Below are 23,530 nucleotides of genomic sequence, written 5' to 3'. Positions count from 1 at the left end.
TCCTTTGAAAAAGAAATCGATTCCCACGAAGACAATCTCTGATCGCTTTTTCGCGAGTTTCTTTTCTACACGATAAATTACAGTAAAAATACGCAGCATAAATTAGCTTTTTTAAGTCAAGTTAATCTGTATTTTATCGTAAGGCTTTAATGTTTACTTGGTTCATATACATTAATCTACAAGTTCAAGTTGTAAGTACCTCCAATTAATGCCAGTGATTATAACAAAAATGATATGTTACTTAATTTAGAATTATTTTCACTATTTTTTAATGAGTAACTGATTGACTTCATCAACACTAATAGTATAACAATTGGTAGAGATACAGTTTAACATAAATATATGTTGACCATGCTATATGAAAAGCCTACGAGAATGACCAAGCTTAAGAGTGTAACGTGGGCTGGATGCAATTTGGATAGGCATGTGGAGAATGAGAAGTTTGATTCATGATTAGAAAAGGAGTGCTGGAGACGGTTAAAAGTACGGCCTGTGTCCTTGAGACGGTCTTGAGAGCCGCAAATAGAAATTAAGAGTCGAGAGGAGAGGCAGAGACAGAGGCAGAGAGAGAGAGAGAGAGAGAGAAACAGAGACAGAAAGAGTGAGAAGGTAGGAGGGACATGAGAGTCTCTCTATAAGTGCGAAACTCATGCTGACACGTAGGCATCGACAAATCTTCAATATACTATTAACCACTCATCGTCACAATTATTATTTATGTATAGCTAAACACGTTTCACCTTATTCCACATGCCCTTAATAAATTCTAAACTAAATTCATTATATCCCTATAAAATACCAAAATAAGAGAATGTCACACATTAACAAATTAGAAAAATATATATTTACTCAATTTTCCCAGTCGAACTAATTAATGTAATGAGGGAATTAATGCAATATTCAAAATCCTACTAAATAATGGTTTGACTGATAAACGTAATCATTTTTCGAATGAATAGGATTCTTAGAATTTTAATTTGATAAGGTAAATTAAGATTTCTCAGGATTTATTTGATACCTAGAACAAATGTAGCATAACCCTATATATAGGATGCTCGGGGCTGAATTGGAGCTTTCTACTACATTCCCTCGGAACTACAAGGGAGTCTCTCAATCAACTTATACGTCATGTGACGAATGTCAAATGGATCGAGGCTTTCCCAAACACCGATCCCACTCTACAGTCGTATCGGCTAAAATCATTGTCGAATATGCACTCGACACACCAATTTACGCCAACCACTGGTTCAATTAATCCTAGATTGAGCTGTTCAATAATATTCAGGGTGATATTAACTAATCATCGCTAACTCTAGCTTAACAAACACCACCAAAATAGCACCTATTCTTGACAAAGATCAAATCCGATATAACGAGCATATTAAATCAAGCATATGATTAAGACAATAATCTCTATTTTTCATGATTATCGCTCTAGTTTCATATTTTAAATAAGGAAGAAGTAGTTAACCTAAAAAAAATCATGAAGAATTGAAGAGTATTATATCAGAGACAAGAGTCTACTACGAAAAAATCGATTAATTTTAATGTTTATTAAAAAACAATTTATAAAACTAGCTGTATATACAGGGTGTCCCACGAACGATGGCCACGCCAATATCATCGGATAGGGAATAAAAATCTAAGTAAAAAAGTTTTAAAAACTTTTTGACTAGCACCCTTAGTTTAAAAGCTACTTGCAATTAAAGATTCTCGATTACAATATAGCCTTTCTTAAAGAGGAAGATTGTTTTGGCCGCATTATAAGGCCAAAAATGCTAAGATTCTGTGAACTAAAATGCTAAGAAAAACCCAAAGCCAAACATCTCCACTTGAGCCTTTGAAGTGGTTGAAGGCCGATCGGCAGTCTCAAGTGCGAACGCCATAAAAACATTCAAAACATAAACAGTCTTGACAAAAGTTGTAAGCTAAGATTGAAACTTTTGCAACTTTCGTTTAAAAAATTAATTGTTTACATTTTTGAATTGTGCGTATTTTTACGATGAAAATGAGTCCAAACGCAACATAATTACGTCAATTCTAAAGTTAATTAAAAGGTTTAATTATTTAATAGTATCGCTAAAAATAGTCGTAATTATGTCACGTTTGGACTCATTTTCATAGTAAAAATACGTACAATTTAAAAATATGAATAATTAATTTGTTAAACCAAAGCTGCAAAAGTTTCAATCTTAGCTTTATTTATAGCTTTTCTCGAAAGTGTTTATGTTTTGATTGTCTTTATGGCGTTTGCACTCAAAGCTGCCGGTCGGCCTTCAACCACTTCATAGGCTCAAATCGATGTTTGACTTTGTGTTTTTTTTAGTATTTTAATTCACAGAACCTTAGCATTTTTTGGCCTTATAATGCGATCAAAACAATCTTCCTCTTTAAGAAAGGCTACTGTAGTCTGTAATCGAGGATCTTTATTTGTAAATAATTTTTTAACCATGAGTGCTAGCCAAATAGTTTTAAGAATTTTTTTGCTCAGAATTCCGTACCCTGTCCTATGGTATTGGCATGACCATCGTTCGTAGGACACCCTGTATATTCAAAAAGATTAAACTCTTAATATTCATTGGACTTACTAAGTAAATTTCTCATTTATTTAAGCAGCAACCATGCGGAACATTGAGTAACTCGAAGAAGATTTTTTGCTCATTTTGAGGTGGTACAGTGTAATGGAGAGGGTGAGTTAAATGCTAGTGGATTTCTGAGTTTGGTGGGACAAAGGTTCGCACGGTCGATCGATCAGCTATTCGCCAGTTTCATGGCTTTCTACCCCTCGCCATAGAAACGACCCGAGACGGTAGAAAAACGGTGCACAGTGCGCTTCCCGATGCAAAGTTTAACGCCACACCAAAATGGAAGTAAAAATTAAAGGGACACACACGCACTTGACCCTCTATATGCCAATAACGAAAACCTCGAATCAAATCAACATACGACCCTCGGTGATCCTGATTCTTTCGCTAATTACTTACTAAAGTTACCCATCTTTATCCCCCCCCCCCCTCCACATTGCAGATACCTTATATCAAAAATGAAACTTCAATCCTTATTAAACTCAATCGATCCAATTTTTCTTTCCATGTGAGATATCTCTTAAATATATATTCACATATTCATTTAGCAGTCTAGTCTAGTATCCCAATTTTCAAACTAATTTTAACATCTCGATTAATATTTCAATGGTTTTAAAATTCCTAAAAAAGTTACTATCGATTGTTAGAACAATATTAACTATTTACTCGAAAGAGCTTCATCCAGTAGTTTTATTTTATCTCTCCATGCTTATTTTGTTCCAAATTTAGCCATCATATAAACATTAGACATTTGCTCCGTATTTTCCACGTTTATTTTCACTATGCGTTATACTTCCGGCTCAAACCGGAATCTGCTTTGGATTTTGGTCCCAGCTATAAAACTACACTGCCTACTCTACGTAAACTCGCATGGCTGAGCGAATCCATTAAACTTTACAAAACCAAAGAAATTGAATAAACTTTGTACAGAAAATGAATTTTCCAAACCACAAAGTCCCATTATATAAATTTTGTTGGCTCTTTCAGCTCTCTATCTTATAAATGTATTAAGTTGATTTAACGTTAACAGCTAAATTTGATTAGTTTGTTGATTTGATATATGGTAATTTCAAAGAAGTCTCGTATGTTTTAATTATAGGGAGCTGTGAAAAAATGATGAATGCAAGAATGTGGTGGAGAGATAGAGAAGAGGGCGGAGAAGAAGGGGTGTATTGAGGGTGAAAGGGGAAAGAGGGGAATGCGTTGGTACCGCTCGATAACGCTTCTGCTCTTGGTCCGCCATCATCCCTTTTCCCTCCCAACCCCTAAAGGGAAAACTCTCCCCTCTTCTCTCCGTCTCACCCGATAGCTCACTCTCTATCTCTCTCCAACAGTTCTACCCCCTCCTCTCTTACTCCACTGAGTACTTTTGTCCTCAAATTTTCACTCTTATCTACCCCATTCACCAGCAGAAATCACTGGCTAACTGCAGTCTCGCAAACTCCTCTTATAAAAACTTCACTCAAATTATTGCAATGGTCGTAAACTTTTCGCAAAATTTAATATCACAATTTGGTCGAGTAAACCCTTCCGTTCCAGCTTTGTGAAAATCTGAAGCGATTAAGGTAGAATGGATGAAATCCGATAGCTATCCAAATCCTGATAGACTTCTGAAATTGTAATTTTTTAAATCCAGATTAGTAATTTTTTTCTTACCCATATATTCTTTTTTTAATTTTAACTCATTGTGTCTCGAAATTCGTTTTCCCTTGTTTGAAAAGGCTCGGTGAAATGTAAGATGTACGTGTAGATATTACCACACGACAAACTTGGATCATTTTTTAACGATTCAGATTTTATGTAAGCTTTAAATAATCTGTCACCCAGTATCATGATTTTTCCAATTGTTACCATTAAGTTTTAAGAAAATCGTAGAGGATTCATTTTGCTAGGAAAACAATGTTAACGTTAAATTAGACGCGAATAAGATCATTGTCAATATATTTTATACATGACCCTGAATTATTGAATAAAACTATATTTTAGCGAAAATTAAACATTGGATTGTACGATTGAGCACGCTGTTAATTTAGCAACTGGAAGAGAATGATGTTTTATGCAATAAAATCGGAAAATTTGAATCGTTCGGAAGGTTAATTATCTCTGCACGTAAAATACCATCGCAACGGACAGTTAATCATTTGTCGGATCAAATGCGAAATAAAAATTGCCAGAGTTATGGCATAGGGATTACCGATGTATAAATTGGCAGTATCCACGGTTTATCAAAATCCTATAAACTACCGGTTGGATAAAAGCATTGATATAACCTTTCCTTCTTCCTTTTATTCATAAAGAAAAATTAAATATATACTTATTGATCGCTACCTCTTTCACATTTCTTTGTATTTCCCAATGCTTTCAACTCTTTTCACTAAACTTTCTCGTTAATTTATATATAATAATATTGAAGGAATCAACATTTTTACAAGCTGAAGGATAATTTTTGCTAATAAGTAAATAAAAAAACTAATGCTATCATTGATTATTCCATCGCATTTCATTTTTCCTATCTAGAAATTTATTTCTTCAAATCTATTGACAGACATTGTATTTCAATCCGTATCAATTCTTACTTCATATCGGAGTATATCATTTTTCACTCTCATTGCTATGACTGTCGAGATGCAATTTATTCCCTTCTGAGCTGTACGAGATGCATCTTGTCTATGTATTGTCAAGCAATGCGAAACTTACACTATGCATATAATAATAAACATTTATTATATCAATATTATTGAAATTTAAAGAATATTAGTTATGTGACTAAGCTGAGATTGTGGGACAAACCAGTAATCATTTTAATTTCTTTAAGGTTTTTGGGCTTATAATTACGATTGACTTATATTCCGTTGCTGACTAAATTGTATCAAAAATGTAGTAAAATAAGACAAGATAAGCCTTTTTAAAGTATCAACGATTTTGGAATCTTTAAACAAAATTTAGAAACGTTAATGCTTGATATCATATTCTTCAGATTTTAATTTATCTAAAGAACAAAAACTTAATAGTGTAGTTGGAATAATATTTGTTGGTATTTCCCAATAGAGGGTCTAAATACGTCCATAGAAGCATGGCGTTACCTGTGATAGGGATATCGATCGTAAATGTAGAATAAAAGTAGAGTTTATCGTGTCCCCGGTATAACCCAGAAGCGCAGGAACATGACCCAGATATAAGGGAGCTTTTTCTAATGACGATTCCTGGCTTTCTGCTATGACGTATCAACGTCTAGAAAACAGTATCGTTGATTGTTACTCCGTCTAATTCACCTTACTCCTAACATTTGTAATTATTAAAACGCCAAATCATTATCAGCAAATCTGAACAATGAACGATACATAATTAACTGGTTCGTACGGATTGTTCTCCAAACCAATTATACTATATTTGCGGTGAGTCTGTATTGTATATATTGGAGTGATTTCAAATATGTACTCGTACGTGAGCCTAGTTAGAAAATCTATAAAATGTACATAGCGAGGTGAAGCAGATAAGCAATAACTGCCACTAAGCCGAGGAATCTTCAGCAAATTGAAATTCTTGGAATAACCCTCGATTTGCTTAAGGCGCAGCAAAGTATTGGCTATTTTCCCCTTTGAATTATGCGAAAGCTTATGAAGAGTTGAACTAGCTGCGGAAAATTTACCACGAGAAACTTACTTCTCTTCAATTTTACTATGTTTTGTAAGATATAATTAACGTATCACTTTGATTCGATTTGTTTAAAAAAACATATCAGCTCGTTTCAAATTAGACGTCTATTTTAAATTTATCAGGACCCTCGAATACGAAAGCGTCAAGTTATCTAAAAATTTATCAATATGTCTTTAAATAGTATTAAAATATTGCAACATTTACCAAAATATATATAGTGATAAAGGTAATAATGAAAAATGAAAATTGAGTTAAGTGGAGATAATTAAATCACTAATGAAAGGGATTAAATAATATTTTGTGGAAGCTTCGTATTAAGTTGATAAGAGTATATAATAAGATTTATTTTACTGACACTTCTATTAAAAAGCAACTCTGACGCAATATACTATTTCAGGAATATTACAACTTTGTACAAACCTTTTAATTATATTGTTCAATCGATTAAACTGTTTTACGCGTAACTTAGCGAATAGTGTGATTAACTTTTCTCTTCAAAATGATATTAAAAAGTCCAAACTTTTGCATTAAACAAAAAGAGGCTCTTTATCACCAACACAATTTTTTACGTGCTGAAAAATAAAGAGATTTTAAATATAAAATTAAATGAGCAAAAATTGTTTTTAGTAATTTAATGAAACTAATAGAATTAATAATTTAAAATAATTAAATTAAGATAAATTTATGAAACTCGTAGCATGCTTTGTTTCATTCCATCGATCTGTACTTTTGATTAGACTATCGATTGTTCCCTCTAAAATTGATAGATAGAGTAGTCTGTGTCATATTTCCTTCCTGGGTTGCCTAGTTTATCTAGGATTCTACTTTGAAGTTGGCTATACAAAGAAGTCAGAGTAGTGGAAGGGGCTGCTCGTTCGACTGGGATGCTTGCCGGAAATCGATCGTGTTCACTTCTTGCTTACAGAATTCTCTATCTTTCTGTCATTCGGCTTTTCCCTCAAATCGATTCAAATTCCCAAACGAAACATTAGAAATTGGAAGCTCAGCGAAAACAAACCTCTCCCCTGTTCTCACCCAATTTAACTTTCTTAATTTACCAACTTTCAATCTCAGTGAGAATTTGTTCAACCAAAATATTAAAATCTATTAACGATCGCTATTAATTCTCTACGAAAAATTAACTTGCAGCTATATCACTCTTGGTACTTTATGATTTATATAATATACCTATCTGGTTTAGCTGCTCGAAATTCTATACCATGTAAGTATCAATTATGCAGTTGAGCTAAAACGTATACTAGAAAAAAAACATACCCAATCAAAACATCACTTTTAAAAATCCGGCTTATTAATTTGAAAAAAAAAAGAGAATGTATAAATTTCTCCGAATAAAAGGATTCTCAAATATTCATGAGAGCATTGTTATCCATTACAGCAATATGAAATTTTATTATTTTATTTTCAGACTAATAACATGGAATAATTTAATTATGTTTGAATTAAACTTAATGGTAATTTAGAAGGGTCACATTTAAGAGTTTTATTTTAAAGAGTGCAGCATGGCAATGTAATGGTCAGATGTAATGAAGAAGAGCTTTGATTCGATAATGGTAAGGTCGGTGAGGAATAATGGAGTTGAGGGGCTATGGGAAGAAAGTAGGTGGAGTGAAGGGGGGAGTGTTGTGTTCATCCGCTTAGCTAGTGTTAGCTTCTTGAGCAGCAATAGGAAACTAACAGTTGCAAATTGCAACGTCAACGGTGTTGCAACGATTACTGTCACGTAATGCTGAGCTGCAACATGGTCACTTGGTTATTTGATCGTTCAATGGAAGACTCTGCGTCAGGAATCGCCACATAATAGTTCCTACGACTCTATTGTACACAAAATTAATGTAAACATCATAGTGACTTCATCGTAATCATTCCTACACAGCTATGAGCACTCAGTAATTAGCATAAATAGTATTGCAATAATAGACCAGCTACACCTGTAAAATTAAACCATTAACATAAATAGCTACAATATTTGCCATTATTTATTCTTCATGAATTTTTTAAGAATTTTTCTATAAAAATTAAAATTAACCTATAATTAACCCCTAGCTTTAAAAAAATGAATCTAGTTCATGGCAAGCATTATGTTACATAATACACTCAATCATCATCTACATTTATCATTAATTAATTCTCTAGAACTTATAATCATACGAAGGCTGACTGAAAATGAATAAAGCTGAAAGCAAGTTTTGTAACGATTGAATAATAAGAAATTGAGTTTGCAAGAAGATCTAGTAAACGTATATATGTTCCTTTATTCTTTTTCTGTTTAAGCTAATTGGCTTTAACACGGTAAGCAAGACAGTACACTATTGCTGAAAGAAGACTGTTGGAATGAAGACTGACATTGGCTCACTTACTTAGTTTCTCTATACTATAACCGAACAAAGAAATTTTTTCTCAGAAATGACATGCGCAGGCGTCTTTACATTTCAATTAATCAAAATGACTCGATGAAAAGAAAAATAATGATAAAGATTAACTGGACTGTCTTATATTCTTCGATTATTGATGTGAGAAAATTATTTGCATTAAGTGTCACTGTGTGTCGAGTGTAGATTTCACCAATAAATGTAAACTCGTTAAGACAATCTCGGTATAAAACGACCGGATAACGACGCGAAGAAGTACATAAACACGTGCACTGCGCGCACTAACACAATTAACGAGGCTTTATATATATGTGTAGCCTGGGGTGACGCATCTCGCGAGTCATTTCCTCATTAACCACCCACGGTTCCTGGCATCATCCACAAACCGTGCAAACCATAGCATGGCCTATATATAAACACTCAACTCAACCACCCTAACCAACTATTTGATTTCATCGCGTACCTCAAATACAGCCATAATACCTATCCTATAGTTATATGATATAAAAGAATGACATGGAAATATACAATGAAAGGAGACTTGTCAGATCCAGTGTATCTTTAGATTTCTTGTTATTCAACTATCCAGCTCGTAGGTTGAGTTTCCTTGAAGCGATTATCACGTGCGGAATTTAATTACAAAAGAAGCGTCAGCTGTATCATGTGCAAGCGGTATTTGTGTGAGAGTGTAAAGCAGTGAGAAATATCGTGGAACATGGCGCGTAAGTGTGGGATATCCGCCTATATCGATCGGCCTAAATATAACAGACGAGACGGATTAGCGAGGCCCTACACCATATGACCGCTCTGTATCCAACAACCACCGCATTGTTCTCTTTATACCTCGGTTAGTCGACCTTTCTTTTCCAGACTGCTTTCCTTATTGGCTTACCGAAAGTTCCCTATAAACTTCTCATGACCTGTAATTTATTGTTTAGAAAATTTAATCAATGATAATAAGCTCCATGTACCGTATGGGTTTCTCTCTGGGATTTTCTCTATTTCACCATTATTCTCTCTTCGTAATTTGCCACTGCCAGCTCTTACTTTCCATCTTCCACATGGCTCAGTAATAATATTATTAACTAGATTAACAAGAGTTTTGGTGCTGGTGCGTGGAATGGTAATGAAAATCTAATGTGAAATTACGAGTCCTCGCCCTGCAGGGATCGAAAGCTTAGAGGCTTCGAGTTTAAAGTGCACTCGTGTTTAAATGCAGCAGAGATAGTGGAATATAAAGCGAGCATTGAGATGGAAGAGAGCAACGAAATGTTCCATTTTTATCATGATTTAAAGAGAATCGTTATTTCTCGTTATCGAGTATCGAATGGCTGAGCCATGTTTAAAAAGTTAGAAGGGGAAAAGGAGGAACGCAGAAAGCTACTGTTTCAAACGAACGAGAGCGAGCGTTTGCTCCTTTTATTATATCTTATTTTCGGCTTTGGTTGATTTTGCACGCCGTGCGAGATGGAGCTCGAGTATAAGACCTGTCAAAAGAGGGTTAATTTTCCCTTTTCTCAATTCTCAGCCTCTCGTAGACGACGGCTTAATGCGTTTTTTACACGGAACGTTCTGGAATTCTCATCCTTAATGGAAGGAAGAGGATTTCTAAGTGAAGGATACTGCTATCTTTGGCAACGAATCGATTCGTCTTCCGTTCTTACGCTTCACCTGGATAACAGAATATTATTTCAAGAGCATTTCGATTTATCACAAATTACACGTAATATCAACCTACGCAACGATAAAAATTTTCACAGTTTTCAAATAGTTTACCTCTCGATTCATAAATCTTCGCACTTTAACGCAAAATTTTATTTCTCAAGGTGCTATAGGTAAATGATGATAAGTGTTCGAGTATTGACAGATGTTCTTTAAAGATTTCAAAGGGTGAGGAGAACAATAACTGGGAGTGGTAACTTTTTCATTTGCACAGGAATAATGAGAGGAAGATCTGCTTTTTTTCTCGAAATGTTATATAGGAATAAGAGTTGAGAGAAAGTTAATGGTGAGGAAATAATAAGTAGGAGTGGTATCTTCTTCATTTGCATGGGATAAGCAGCATAAGCCGTTGCACAATAGTTTCATGTGGGCCGATAAACACATACAAACAAGCAGTTCAGGATAGAAAGAGACAAGTTTGGATGTGGGCAGACAGCCAACGAATCTGGCTCTTTCAGATTCTACTACTCTTGGGAGCAATGACTCATCCAACATCAGCTCTACCACCACCAATAATCGTAAAATATGTTCTCATGCACAGACATATTTATAAACTCAACAAGCACGTACGAATGAAAATTAAATGATGGAAACATTCGTGGCTAATCAAAGAATCACACTATAATTTCTTTTCAAATGATATTTCTCCTTATACATTCATATTCATTTTTTCATAAGTTTGTTCCTCTAATTAAAAGTACAGTTATATGTTTTGTCACGAGTGCTTGATAATAAAAACCAATCAGGGATTAATTATTCAGTTTGCTGGTAGAAAATGTGAAGAAATGAAAAATCTGAATCAGTGCTTCTTCAATTGAGCAAAAACATCGAGAGAAGGAAAGATTTAGGAAATCATGTGTACGTTTGTGGCTCCCCCTTCGCGTTGCATTCTTCGAGCAATCGATAAACGTATATTGGATCGCGCATTCAGTCCCAATACGAAATGACTGCGTGACACATATTTATCCATAGCGTTGGAAGAAAAGCAGAGCAAAGACGAATCCTTTTGGAAAATTGAACAAGATCAATGAAAAGGGTCACTCGTATCTCGCATGGAGCATGCGCGAAAAAAGAGTAAGTATTGGTAATCGGAGGAAAGATTTTTTCGTGATGAAAAAGGCTGAAATTGTTGATGTTTGACGTCTGACGTTGATGGGATAAGTGTTAGGGAGATGAGAAAATATCGTTACGATGGCCTGTTTCGCTTTATTACGAGTGGCCTACTTTCACAGGAACTATATAGAGCTGCGAGCAATCCCCCAGAATCGTCGAGTCACCCCTACATTTACGTAGAAAGCACCGTATCTCGTAGGTACGAAATTCGTCGTGAAAAAATGACGAAGAGAAATCGATATACGTGCAGAATTGCTTTCAGTTTGGGGGAAAAAGGAAGAAGTATGCTTGGTACGAGGGACTAACCTGATTTTCCGAATTGAGTAGCCTGAGCTGTTCGTTGATGAGGCTGTACTTGGTACTCTCCTCTTTCCTCAAGGCGCGTTCCTTTTTGAGCTCGGGACTCCAGAAGGTCTTGATGCTGTGCATGGAGCTGTTGAGTTTCTGGTTGGTCAGCTCGAGCTCCTTCTTGAGATTCGCCAGATCCCTAAGGAGATCGTTGTTCTGGTGCTGAAGCTCACCGAAGTAGGCCCCACTGTCGCGCAGCATGTGAGGATTGGGGCTCTGCCTCGCTGATCTGGATCCGTAAAGCTCATCCTCGAGGTAGAAACCGCGTTCGCGGCTACGGTCTCTCGGTTCTCGGATCGGTACAAATTCACGTTCGTGGTCGAGAATTCCGGCCGTGGCCCTGTCGAGGCTGGTGTATCTTGCCGACATGATCCCCGAGCTGGACATGGCGGGTCTCGTGGCGCTTCTGGATCTGTGGTGCCCCCCGCCCCCGGCTGACATACTCCTGCCCCTCTCCTCGAGCGTCACGGGACTAGGGAGGTCCTCGTCGCGGGAGTAGTACGGGCTGCCCAGCTGATGATGATGGTAGCTCCCGTAACTGCCGACAATGTGCTCTGGCGAGCTGTTGCCACTGCGCGTACCGCGTCTTCTACCAAGGGGACTACCCCGACCGCTCGCATAGTTCCTCGAGGGACTCCGGTCGACGGTCGGTAGCTCCCCGACCCGACGACCACTTCGCGGTGAGCGCGTACCACCTCCTGGACCGACCACGCCGCTACCACTCGAGTAAGGGTCCCTCGACATTCTGTCCTTTCTTCTTTACCCCCTCCACCCCTTCAACCCTTCTCCCTCCCACCTCTCTCTCTCTTCTTCTCTCTCTCACTCTCTCGCCCCACCCCCACTCCAACCTGCTAGCACCAGCCGCGCACTCTCGCGGTGCTAGCCCGTTTCACTCTTCTTCCACACTTTCAACCTTTCCCTCCTTCTCTCGCTTCAACTTTCTTCCTTTCCTCCTTTAATTCCTTCCTTATCCCCGGAACGGTCGATCCTCAAAACTATCGAACAATCAATTTCTCTTCCGGCCAGCTCCACATTCTCCAACTCGTGCACAGCATCCAGATATCGCGTTCACTCGTTTACCGTCCAACGAGTTGGGAGTCGCTACATTTAAACTGCTTCTGCCTATTTCCTCATTCGTTCCGCTCTGCAGCCTTTGGTACAATATCAGCGTCGGATATTTTGGCGATCGAGCGTGGAGGAAGGGGATTGTGTACTCATCGTAGTAAGGCGCCACTTTCCGCTCGACTAGGCTACTCGGGACATTGGCTGCGGGCAAAGGGGAGGATGAGGTCGCTTTAACCGTGGGTTAATGCGATAGAGATGACACTCCGTAGGTACAGAGAGAGAGAGAGAGAGAGAGAGAAAGAGAGAGAGGCGAGCAGTTTACCGGTGGCCCCTTTCTCCTCCACCACGTGCTACGAAGTCTGGCCGATGTGCTTTCTCACTTTTACTACTACGAAAACGTCCCTCGAAAGAAAATCGATGCGGTGACCCGGGCGTTGTCGACGATCCTCGTCCGATTGATCCTTGCGTCCCCCAAACTAACCCTCGCACCAGTATTCCCTTTATCCCTTAACATCTATTTCACCTTCCAGCCTCTTCGCTAGGAGGGCTATCGCGTCAGTCTCGCACCTATTGGATAGTAAAAACGGACTAGTCTTCGCGCGCACTTCCTTCCACGCGGAGGATCAGCGGTCAGTTCCAGTTCCTTGACCCGCCGGGTAGCCGAGCATTGTGTACTAGCTTCGGAGCAATCGCTTGTTTTGCCGGCCATCCGACGATCCTTCCGGTTTACCAATAGCGAGAGAGCGTTGCTCAATTGGAAAGCTCGAGGTCACAACCCTCCTCCTCTTCTTCTTCCTCCTCCCCGACGATCGATCTACGACCACATCATTGCTGGACAAAAAACCCAGCGAGCACTTTACCCCAACGAGGACGACGAACACCTCGCGCACCTTCCCTCTTCTTGCCAGCAAACGCGCGGCTCTCACCTTATCTCACGAAACACTCGACTTGTAGGGGCCAATGACCTTTCGTTCGAAGCTCCGAGCTCCCACATGTAGCCGCAACCTACAGCGCGGGGGTGGCTCTGTGAAATCCACGGCGTTTTCTCGCGGTACGTTTTACGGCGAGCGTATGCGCGTGAAAAGCCGTTTACCGTCCTCGTACCGTGTCGGTTTCTGGAAAACCGTTCCTATACACCCTCTCTTATCGATCTCATCCTCTCGTCTCTTCCGGTCCCGTCGTCGTCTCGCCACGGCGCGGCTCTTGCCTCTCGACGCGTCTCTTCTATTTCGTGCTGTGCCGACTACCTCCTCCTCCTCCTCCACCGACACCCTTAACAATCCAACCACCTAACCTTACCCCTGTCCCTCTACACCCACTTCTCTTCCCCTTGTCACCCACCCCCACCGGTCACCACCACCGTTACTATTACTATGATACTATCATCACCTCCGTCGGTCCCCGAAGCGTGCGCTCAGCCGGCTATTCAGCCAAGCACGCATTCACGCACACGACGCACGCACGCGCACCAAATATCCTTTAGGCCGTGCGCGTGTCGATCCGCGAGAAATTTTTCTCGCCGACAGAATGAAATTCACGCCACGACGGATCCGCGCGCACTGGCAACACTACTAATGCCAATGCCGGTTCCCGGCTCGCGTCCGTCCAGTCCCCGCTAGAACACAGCCATCCTCCTCCTTCTCCTCGCCCCGCCGCCCCCGCGACCAGTTCACAGCCTTCCCCTCGCTCCCCCCGGTATCCCCGAAGTCCGTCGCTCCGTGACGTTTCGCGTGCCACCGCCACCTCCACTTTTCCCCCCGCCTCCAACCTTCCCTCGCCGCCAAGCGACTCTAAGCGCGCGCGCAACTCGCCAAGCGGCGCTCCCAACCAGCCGCCATTTTACCTTCCGGTGTGTCGAGTCGAATCTATCTCTCTCCTGTGTTTGCGGACGCCAGCGCCACTACGTCACGTCATTCCTACTGACAAAACTCACAGTTCCGTTCCGTTCCTTTACTATTATTTCGTGCGAGTTACGAACACTACGGCCTGCCATTCTCTAACCGGCATAAATACTTCAAATACTTTACTCGCCTTACAGCTATATCAAATTTTCTGCTATTCGCTGATGCTGGGAAAAAACTACAAACATGATAACCAGTCTTGAGAAACTTAATACTTTGTTGTAAAACTTTCTCATGTCTCTTTTAGATAGATTTTATTTATTTTATATTTTTCTACTTTATGTACCACGTAATAGTAATAAACGTTAGCATCGCGTATAATATTCTAATAAAAATTATCATGCCAGCGACTTTAATTGCATTTTTCGCATTTAATGCAAATATCGTCGCTATGTTTCACAGTATAAGCACAGAACTTAGAGTGTGGAAATAATTTATACCTTTCTGAATTTTACAACGGAAATAGCGCAGTAAGTTCTACTACATTTTTTAAGGTTTTAACAAGGTTTACAGTTTGTCTAAAATGAACAAACGTATATTCCATAGTGTCCGTAGATATCAGGGTAGCAGGATAAACGGATAATAAGACGCGACTGATTTCTGTCTCTCACTTGCAGATTTAACAAATGTCCTCAAACTACATTCATGAAAATACTGATTACCTGTAATTTGACACTAAGAAATATTATAATTTTTCTATATTTTGCCTTAATTTTTAAAATTAGTAAATTATATGAATATCCTAAAATATACTCATGTATAGTGGAAGTTTTAAAGTAAAAAAGTATTTTGTTAGAAACAATACTGGGACTGAGTTAGTTTCAGGGTAGGAGTCCTTACAGGTTCCGTTGAAAACCTGTGTTTTGCTTGATGGAAGGGTGCGATAAAAATGGTTGTTATACGTGTATTTGAAAGAGTTGCTAAAATTTCTAAGCTGAGTGGGCACTTAGACTATGAGAGTCAGCACTGAATGCACGTTCTACTTCGGGTTCCCCCTCCCCTAGTCGCGACGAGCGTCGACCCGGCGTACGACGTCGCAATCAATGAAGCTACGATTCACCGACCAGTGACGTAACAGACCAGGGTGCCATCCAAACCTTCCATTCTCTCGACACTCAATGAACAGTACTCTAAATCCACTACGTTTCATAACTTCGTTCTCCAAATTGCACCCCAAAATACCCTCGAAACGTCGACTTTCCATCTACCCACCAACTATTCGGTGAAAACCTTCCCTCGCATCAACAGCAAATTTCGTTTATTGATTTTTACCTACGCTCCTGATTCTGAGATTGTTCATCGTACGCTGTAACATTGAAATTCAGCGTAGTCGTATTTTAAACTAGGGTGGGAATGCGCAAACTCCCGCTCTACGACCGGAAAAACTCTAACAGAGATCCTTTCTTCTATCATCCGAGATTCACCGCTCTTCCTCCACGCCAATTTCAAGAATAGTTCCATCCATTTATCAAAGTCTGCTTAATTATTCCGATAATTGTATTGTTATCGATAAGAATTCCCTCTATAAAGATGAATATTCATCGATAGAGATTAAATAGTTGTATAAAATTATTCATATCATATCTGATTTATACATTACGCGTTTGCTGCTTTGTATATATATTATCATGAACGTTTCTTCACGGCTCGACTGGGATTGGCTATACTGCGCAACCTAGAATACAATTTCTAATAATCGATGTAATCCTCCTATGCAGTCGCTTTTACCTTGCAAGGAAAAATGCTTTCCGATCTTTAAATATGAAATATTTGTAATATTATCTAAATATGGAAAAGTTATGAAGGAAGAAATAGATTTTAATTCCTTCTATGTGTTGGCTTTCAAAATATTCCTTTTTTTTCACGATGCTATTATATAGTAACAAAATAATACTTGGCTCTAAAAAGGATCGTTAAGCTTTGCACGGTCCCTATTCCGCCCGGTCAGCCACTATACACCGATAAGGGAATTGTAAACAGATTCTATCACCAATCGATAATATTTAATAATTAATTTACATTTTACAATCGTCGTACAGGAAAATAAATAAAGAAGATGCGATAATAACGGAATTTACGCAGATAAGCAATTAGTATTTATCAATTTGAGACATTTTAATGGAAAAACTTTATAGCAATGAAAAAAACAACAAGCAATTACTATCGAGTAAATTGCTACAAATCAATTACTTCAATTTAATTTAATCGATACAGGAAGTTGGCTGCTTCGATGATAAGCTTCTGAAGATTATAATATTTTCACCAATATATTTATTTTACAAATAAATTAAAAAAAAACAATACAAATTTAAGACCTTGAAATTAAAGAAATGACTTCCTTGCAGGAGTTACAAAGTTTTAACATGAGTCAGCATATTTTCCGTATAGATCTGTTGAATAATATTAATATATGCGTGCTAAAAATAGAATAAAAAAGGCTTGGTAGATTATTGATACAATTAAGGTATCGATTGGACAAAGAGATTATTAATAGCTGGACTGTAAATGTATGGAGAATCACACACACACACACACACACACACAGATTTATTAAAGAATGTATAAATATTATGAAGATTTGGGGTTCGGCATAAAAGTCAAAGGACCATCAACGCTGCTGTTACGTCTGCCATACGAAGTAGTTATTACCACTTAACCGCGAGCTCTCTCGGGGGCCAAGATGATAAAAGCTAGAGTGACAGGCTAAGGTCTATCACTCTCGTTACCGTAGCGTGTACAAAAACGTCTATCCCCGGACAATCGTGCTCAGTCTGTGATCACCATTCACCGCTGTCACATCATTTTTATTCTCTTTTAGTCAAATATGTGGTCTCCCCTGCTTATTTTCGCCATCGTCATTATCGCGTCAACGGCCGAATGGCACGAAGAATTTGGTCCCTGGGTCATTGCTACCAAAGGGGAAGTTTGGCCCATTCCCAAAACTCGAACCGTCAAAGATCACTTTTACATACTCAGACCTGGATTCACTATTCACGTAAGTTTTTTTCTCTCTTTTGGATCTTAATTTTTCTTGTTTCTAATTTACACTCATAATCGTTATAAAAAAATCGAAGAATGTTAATTAATCCCCACAGACAGTCAGAAGAAATTGTGATATACTGAAGGATGCAGCCGAAAGATATTCCGCTATAATCTTAGCGGAAGCTCGTACAGCACGTCAAGAAGCCGAAGGGCGGCGCAGGAAACTCATTCGGAATAACCCACTCTGCAAGGGTACCCTTCAGAGGCTTGAAATTCGCATGCACACACCATGCAACGAAAATGGCCAACACTGGCCATCCCTTAGCATGAACGAGAGCTGTAAGTTTATATAAAATACACGGAGAGAATATTACAGTACATTTTACGGTGGAGCCACAGTACTGATGACATAACCCTGCATTCCAATGTAAAATGCTTTAATTTCAGTAGCACTTACAATGTCGCACAGTAATTTCTAGTATAATTTCTTCAAAAAAATCAAGTTCATAAACTTTGCAGTAGTAAACCCAATCGATAAGTAATGTTTATATTTCAATGTTTACTGAAGTGTACAGTAAAAATAGTCCTTTTTAACACAGTAAAAAGTTAAAAGTAATTTTTACTGAAGTGTACAGGAAAAATAGTCCTTTTTAACACAGTAAAAAGTTAAAAGTAATTTTTACTGTGTATTACAGTAAAAATTCGTCAAATTAAATAATAAATGTACTATTCTTAATATGTATATCTTGACCCCAATAGGATATGACTAAAATCGCCCTGTGACATAATTTCAAAATTCTACGTTACAATCATTACACTGTGGACTCTAAGTGTGTTATGTGACAGAATACAATCCGTTATTCTATACACATTAATGTCTATTTTATATTAGATGTGTTGGTGTTACTTTGCACACTAAATATAACGAAAGTAACACGCTTATCCGTGTTGAAAATATTAAGTGTGTAAAAATATTTTAGTTCCGAGATGAAATGTATTGAACGACACACATATTATAGGTTTACATCATTTGAAGAAATTACACACTTTTTATCACATAAGTGTGTTATTTTTGAAAATATTAAAGTTTATGTTTCTTTATAGGGTGAAACTTTTAATGTATATCTTTCAATAAATTTGGTATCCAACCCAAAATATTTTTTACACATCTAAAATTTTTAACACGGATTAGCGTGCTGCTTTTGGGCCATTTCACGTCAAAGCGACCAGATTTCGGAGTACAGCACCGATCCTTTCTTTTTTTTTTTCAAAATAAAATTTTAAAATATAAGAAAATATAAGAGTTTTGGCGCAAGTTAGAGTGAAGAACATGTTGCTTTTCTGGGATGCGAGCTGCTAAAGTTGGCATTTTTGATGTTTTTGGCAAAAGCACAATATTTAAAAACCATGTATTCTAAACAAATTAAGATTGAAGATTCTGGCTGAAACCAAAATAATTAGGAAGATTCATATTTTATTAGAAAAATATAAGTAAAATAGGTTGCTATAAATTTGTAACACCATTAGCAATTTTAATAAACATTTAAATTAACAAATGTGTTGTCATACTCTGACAATTATAAAAAAAAATCAGAAATTTTCCTTAGGATGCTATTTAAAGATAAAAAAATGATATTGTATATACTCTCTTGGTGTTTATAGTGAAAAAAAAAATATTTTGTCAGGACGCGCACGGTCAGAAGCTTCGGCAGATCGCATCGTGATAAAATCGTTTTCTTTTTTATTATAAACACTCTAAGACAGTGTATACATTATAATTTTTTTATCTGTAGAGGACATCTCAAGGAACATTTCTGTTTTTTTTTTATAATTTTCAGACTAGGACAACACATTTGTTAATTTAAATGTTTATTACATTTATTAACGGTGTTAAAAATTTATAACAAATTATTTTTTTATATATTTTTCTAATAAAATATTAATATTTCTAAGTATTTTAGTTTAAGCGAGAGCCTTCTATCTTAATTTCTTTAGGAAATATGAATTTTCAAATATTATGTGTTTTACTAAAAACAGTAAAAATATAAAATTTGACCGCCTGTATGCCCGGAATAGAAAAGGAATTTTCGCTTTAACTTGTGCCAAAACTCTTGTATTTTCTTATATTTTAACATATTTTATTTTGAACAAAATCGGTAATCTGCCCGCTATTACGTGAAGCTTAATGAAAGTCCAATTCTAAGCCTATACTTTATTAAGGAGCAAATAGCCGAGTGGGTTAAACGCTGGACTAGTAATCACTGGATCCTAGGTTCGAATCCCGTCAAGGTATGTGGTTTTTTCACAAGGAAAAATTGTATAGTTCGGTCAGAAGATAAGTTGTGAAGTGACTATATATATACACTTATAAATCAAATAAAAAAATTATATATATATGCTACTGTGATATAATAGGGCCTTTCATGTCAGTGAAAAATGTGTTAATGGTGGGGGGCATATCTTTCATTTTTAAGATTTGTAGTGCTAACACAGTAAAAATTCAAGTATTAATTCTTACTACAGCTTTTACTCTTGGAACCATAGTTTAATTCTTACTACAGCTTTTACTTTTGGGACCACAGTAAAATTTCCCATGCTTTCTTGCAAAAATCAGTGATATACACAATAGATATTCGTGGTTTCAAGTTTTTACTGTGTACACTTTAAAATGTACTGTAATGCAGACTTATGTCAACCATACTTTAAAATACAGTAAAATTGATTGTGTTTTTCACTAAATTGTACTGTAATATTTTCTCCGTGTAGGAAAACTTTTGACCACAAGAAACTGTTCCCGATTTTTTTCTTCTCACCTAATAAAATCTAACCGTAAATCTTGGTGGAAAATAAGAGAGAAGAGAAATTGTAAAATTGTTTAATTTAATCCAAGTATTCCTTTATCATTCGAGACAATTGTATTTTAACATGTTAACTGTTTACATAGCACATGCGGTTTGTAGACGGAAATTACCATCAGTTCATGGACCATATGTGGTCTGTTTGTTAATAGAAATTTAAGACTATTTAAAGCTATGGAAGTAGATAAAACGGCGGTTATTTGACATGGACTTAATAGGACATATTTTAGACAACACAAATAGTGCTGGGACTTGGAGAAGAGACGTACAATTTTTTGAAAAGATACGTTTGGACTGTGAACCTGTTAGTACTGTTATGTGTCGAGAAACACACACAATTGTTAATACAGATTCCTTGGAATGTAAACCTTGACGGTACTCTTATTTCATTACGTTAACAGAGTTAATAAATTGTCAAGGAGACTGATCAGGAAAATTGTTTGTTTTTCCGTATGTATACAACAACTTTCAGTGAAGCAGACTATATCATGCTAGCTCTTCTTTCTTTCAAGTGCAGTGCACTTGATGATCTATTCCTTTAAATAAAATGACGTAAAAAACTTTGTTTTTATTTGCATCAGTCATAAGCAAAATTTTTACGATGGAGATTACTACACAAAAAATCTAATTGGTGCAGAGTAGAAAGGATTTGAAATCTGACATTTGTGCAGTTTTGGGAGTGAAAGAGATGGAAAAATATCGTAATTAGGTCGATTAGAGGAAGAAGAGCGTTCTTTATAAAAATTCCATTTGTCTTTTTCACGTTATCTCTTGGAAGATGCTCGGTGAGGTCGTAGGGAAAATAATTATCGTGAAACCGTAGATTACATGCATGTGGTCTTTTCTCTTACTCATCTGCAGATGTTTAATCGAACGCATCGTATTCTTTCCAGATGCTCTTCATATCAAGGAAAGTTCTACTATTGCCGTTCTGGAAGCACCCACCGTTTGGGGAGCCCTCAGGGGGCTCGAAACTTTCTCCCAAATTCTAATGCCTTCCGGTGACGGGCCAACCGTGAGTAATTATAATCGACAATCATTTCTCAACTTAATAAAAATACATTTTAACAAATTAATTTTCGTATAAAGTACAAATTACATTACCCGTTAATTAGTTCTCAGTATTCATGTGCTTTTATTATTCTTTTAGAAATTAACAATTTACATTCTTCCGATGCTCCCGAAATTTTTTTCGTTAAATATCCATAGTGTTTAATTTTCTCAAAGGAGATCCTATTCAGACTAATTAATTATTAAATGTTTTGTAATGTTCAGCTAATAGTCAAATGTCAGACGATTTTGGACGAGCCAAAATTGCCACATCGAGGCCTTTTATTGGATACCGCGCGTCATTATTTTCCACTGCACGATATACTTTTAATACTGGATGCCATGTCTTATAACAAACTGAACGTATTACATTGGCACATAGTGGATGATAACAGTTTCCCATATCAAAGTATCAGGTATCCCGAACTCTCTACCAAGGGCAGTTTCCATCCTTCGATGGTATATACACCTAAAGACGTACAGAAGGTCGTCAACTATGCCAGATTACGAGGAATTCGTGTGATACCAGAATTCGATACTCCTGGACATACCAAATCCTGGGGTGAATCTCATCCGGAACTTTTAACCCCGTGTTATGGTAATTCCTGAACAACTGTCTCCGACGCTTTTTTTATTTATATCATAGATCGCCTCAACATACTATAAATAAAAGAGGAACATTGTGAATGTTTCACAGACCCTGCGACAGGAAAACCAAACGGACACCTGGGACCGATGAACCCGATAAATCCAAAAGTTTACACATTTTTGCGAAGCCTGTTCACGGAAATCGTGAGCGTTTTTCCTGAGAGATACATTCATTTGGGTGGTGACGAGGTGCGGTTCAATTGCTGGGCCAGTAACCCTAGTATTCTTAGGTACATGGAGGCGCACAATATGTCGCATGATTTTGCCACACTGGAAACTGCATTTGTGTTCAATTTGCTGGATATCTTAAATTCATTGGACGCTAGCACTATTGTGTGGCAAGAAGTGAGTGGGACACGACCTCGTGTCGAATTTAGGTTCCCGGGGTCGATCTAGACTCTATTATTTCAGTTGAGCTTGTCTAGCCCCTTACTAATTAGTTTCGGTGGGTTTAAAGGTCTTCGACAACGGGGTCCCACTGCCTCCTACCACTGCAGTTCACGTTTGGACTGGATTTTGGATGTTCGAACTAGCCAAGGCAACGAAAGCCGGACATCCTGTTCTACTATCCGCATGTTGGTACCTTGACCATGTAGCTGGTGGCGGTGATTGGCAAAAGTTCTATAACTGTGATCCACTTGGATTTCCGGGATCAACGGAAATGATGGACTTGATGCTCGGTGGCGAAGCTTGTATGTGGGGAGAATTTGTCGACAAGTAATTATCTCTTTGCTATAGTTTCGAACTAAATACAGCTGTCGAATAGAAAGAAACCGTCAAATTTACAAGGAGAAAAAATGAATGAGATGGTAGATGTGGTATGCATTAAACGTTTTTACTTTAATTTATGCATTATTCTCTGTTAGGAATAACGTTCATTCGAGAATTTGGCCACGTGCCAGCGCCACGGCTGAAAGACTATGGAGTTGGGCTCCGGTGGATCTGGAAAATGCTTCAAAACGTTTAGAAGAGCACGTCTGTCGCATGAACAGACGCGGGATACCTGCTCAGCCTCCAAATGGTCCAGGCTTTTGCGTAACATAATATAGCTACTCTTATTACTTTACTAACACAAAGCTCACCTTATTATCACAAATGTTAGCTGCACAATACGAACACCATTTCATATATACCTGTTATTAACACTAAGGGGATCAATGTATTAAATAAAGAATAAAGAAATTACTCACACAATCAAATAATAACTTGTT

At 37.6% G+C, this 23,530-nt stretch overlaps 2 protein-coding genes across 8 annotated transcripts in view; one reads left to right on the top strand and one right to left on the bottom strand.

Annotated features, from left to right (window-relative positions):
- brp (bruchpilot) overlaps nucleotides 1-12,559 on the bottom strand; it is a 51,786-nt gene extending 39,227 nt beyond the window's left edge. For all 5 annotated transcript variants that reach the window (XM_066728792.1, XM_066728793.1, XM_066728795.1 and 2 more), the window contains exon 1: nucleotides 11,774-12,559. In XM_066728792.1, the coding sequence (XP_066584889.1) occupies nucleotides 11,774-12,559 (786 nt within the window). The remainder of the gene's footprint in view (nucleotides 1-11,773) is intronic.
- Nucleotides 9,359-23,515, top strand: LOC136774479 (beta-hexosaminidase subunit beta-like). 3 transcript variants are annotated; one of them, XM_066728798.1, is made up of 8 exons: nucleotides 9,359-9,479; nucleotides 17,600-17,776; nucleotides 17,877-18,102; nucleotides 21,515-21,636; nucleotides 21,897-22,269; nucleotides 22,369-22,664; nucleotides 22,777-23,036; nucleotides 23,186-23,515. In XM_066728798.1, exons 2-8 carry the CDS (start codon nucleotides 17,606-17,608, stop codon nucleotides 23,361-23,363), a joined length of 1,626 nt encoding a protein of 541 aa, XP_066584895.1. In that variant the 5' UTR covers nucleotides 9,359-9,479; nucleotides 17,600-17,605; the 3' UTR covers nucleotides 23,364-23,515. The 3 variants fall into 3 exon arrangements, with proteins under 3 accessions (XP_066584895.1, XP_066584897.1, XP_066584894.1); XM_066728800.1 differs by lacking the exon at nucleotides 9,359-9,479 and adding an exon at nucleotides 12,523-12,541; XM_066728797.1 differs by lacking the exon at nucleotides 9,359-9,479 and adding an exon at nucleotides 15,184-15,251.
- The last annotated feature ends 15 nt before the right edge of the window (nucleotides 23,516-23,530 follow it).

This window comes from Prorops nasuta, unplaced genomic scaffold (assembly GCF_024137725.1).
Source record: "Prorops nasuta isolate Cenicafe-Biocafe unplaced genomic scaffold, Cenicafe_Pnas_1.2 PNAS00006, whole genome shotgun sequence".
Classification (NCBI taxonomy): Eukaryota; Metazoa; Arthropoda; class Insecta; order Hymenoptera; family Bethylidae; genus Prorops; species Prorops nasuta.
This window is presented reverse-complemented; position numbering and strand designations above follow the sequence as displayed.

Bases quoted from the DNA above. Each gene is read 5' to 3' on its own strand.
- LOC136774479 (XM_066728798.1), top strand. From the start codon at position 17,606: ATGTGGTCTCCCCTGCTTATTTTCGCCATCGTCATTATCGCGTCAACG. The intron at 22,665-22,776 runs GTGAGTGGGACA...GTGGGTTTAAAG, and splicing joins GCACTATTGTGTGGCAAGAA to GTCTTCGACAACGGGGTCCC. The intron at 23,037-23,185 runs GTAATTATCTCT...ATTCTCTGTTAG, and splicing joins TGGGGAGAATTTGTCGACAA to GAATAACGTTCATTCGAGAA.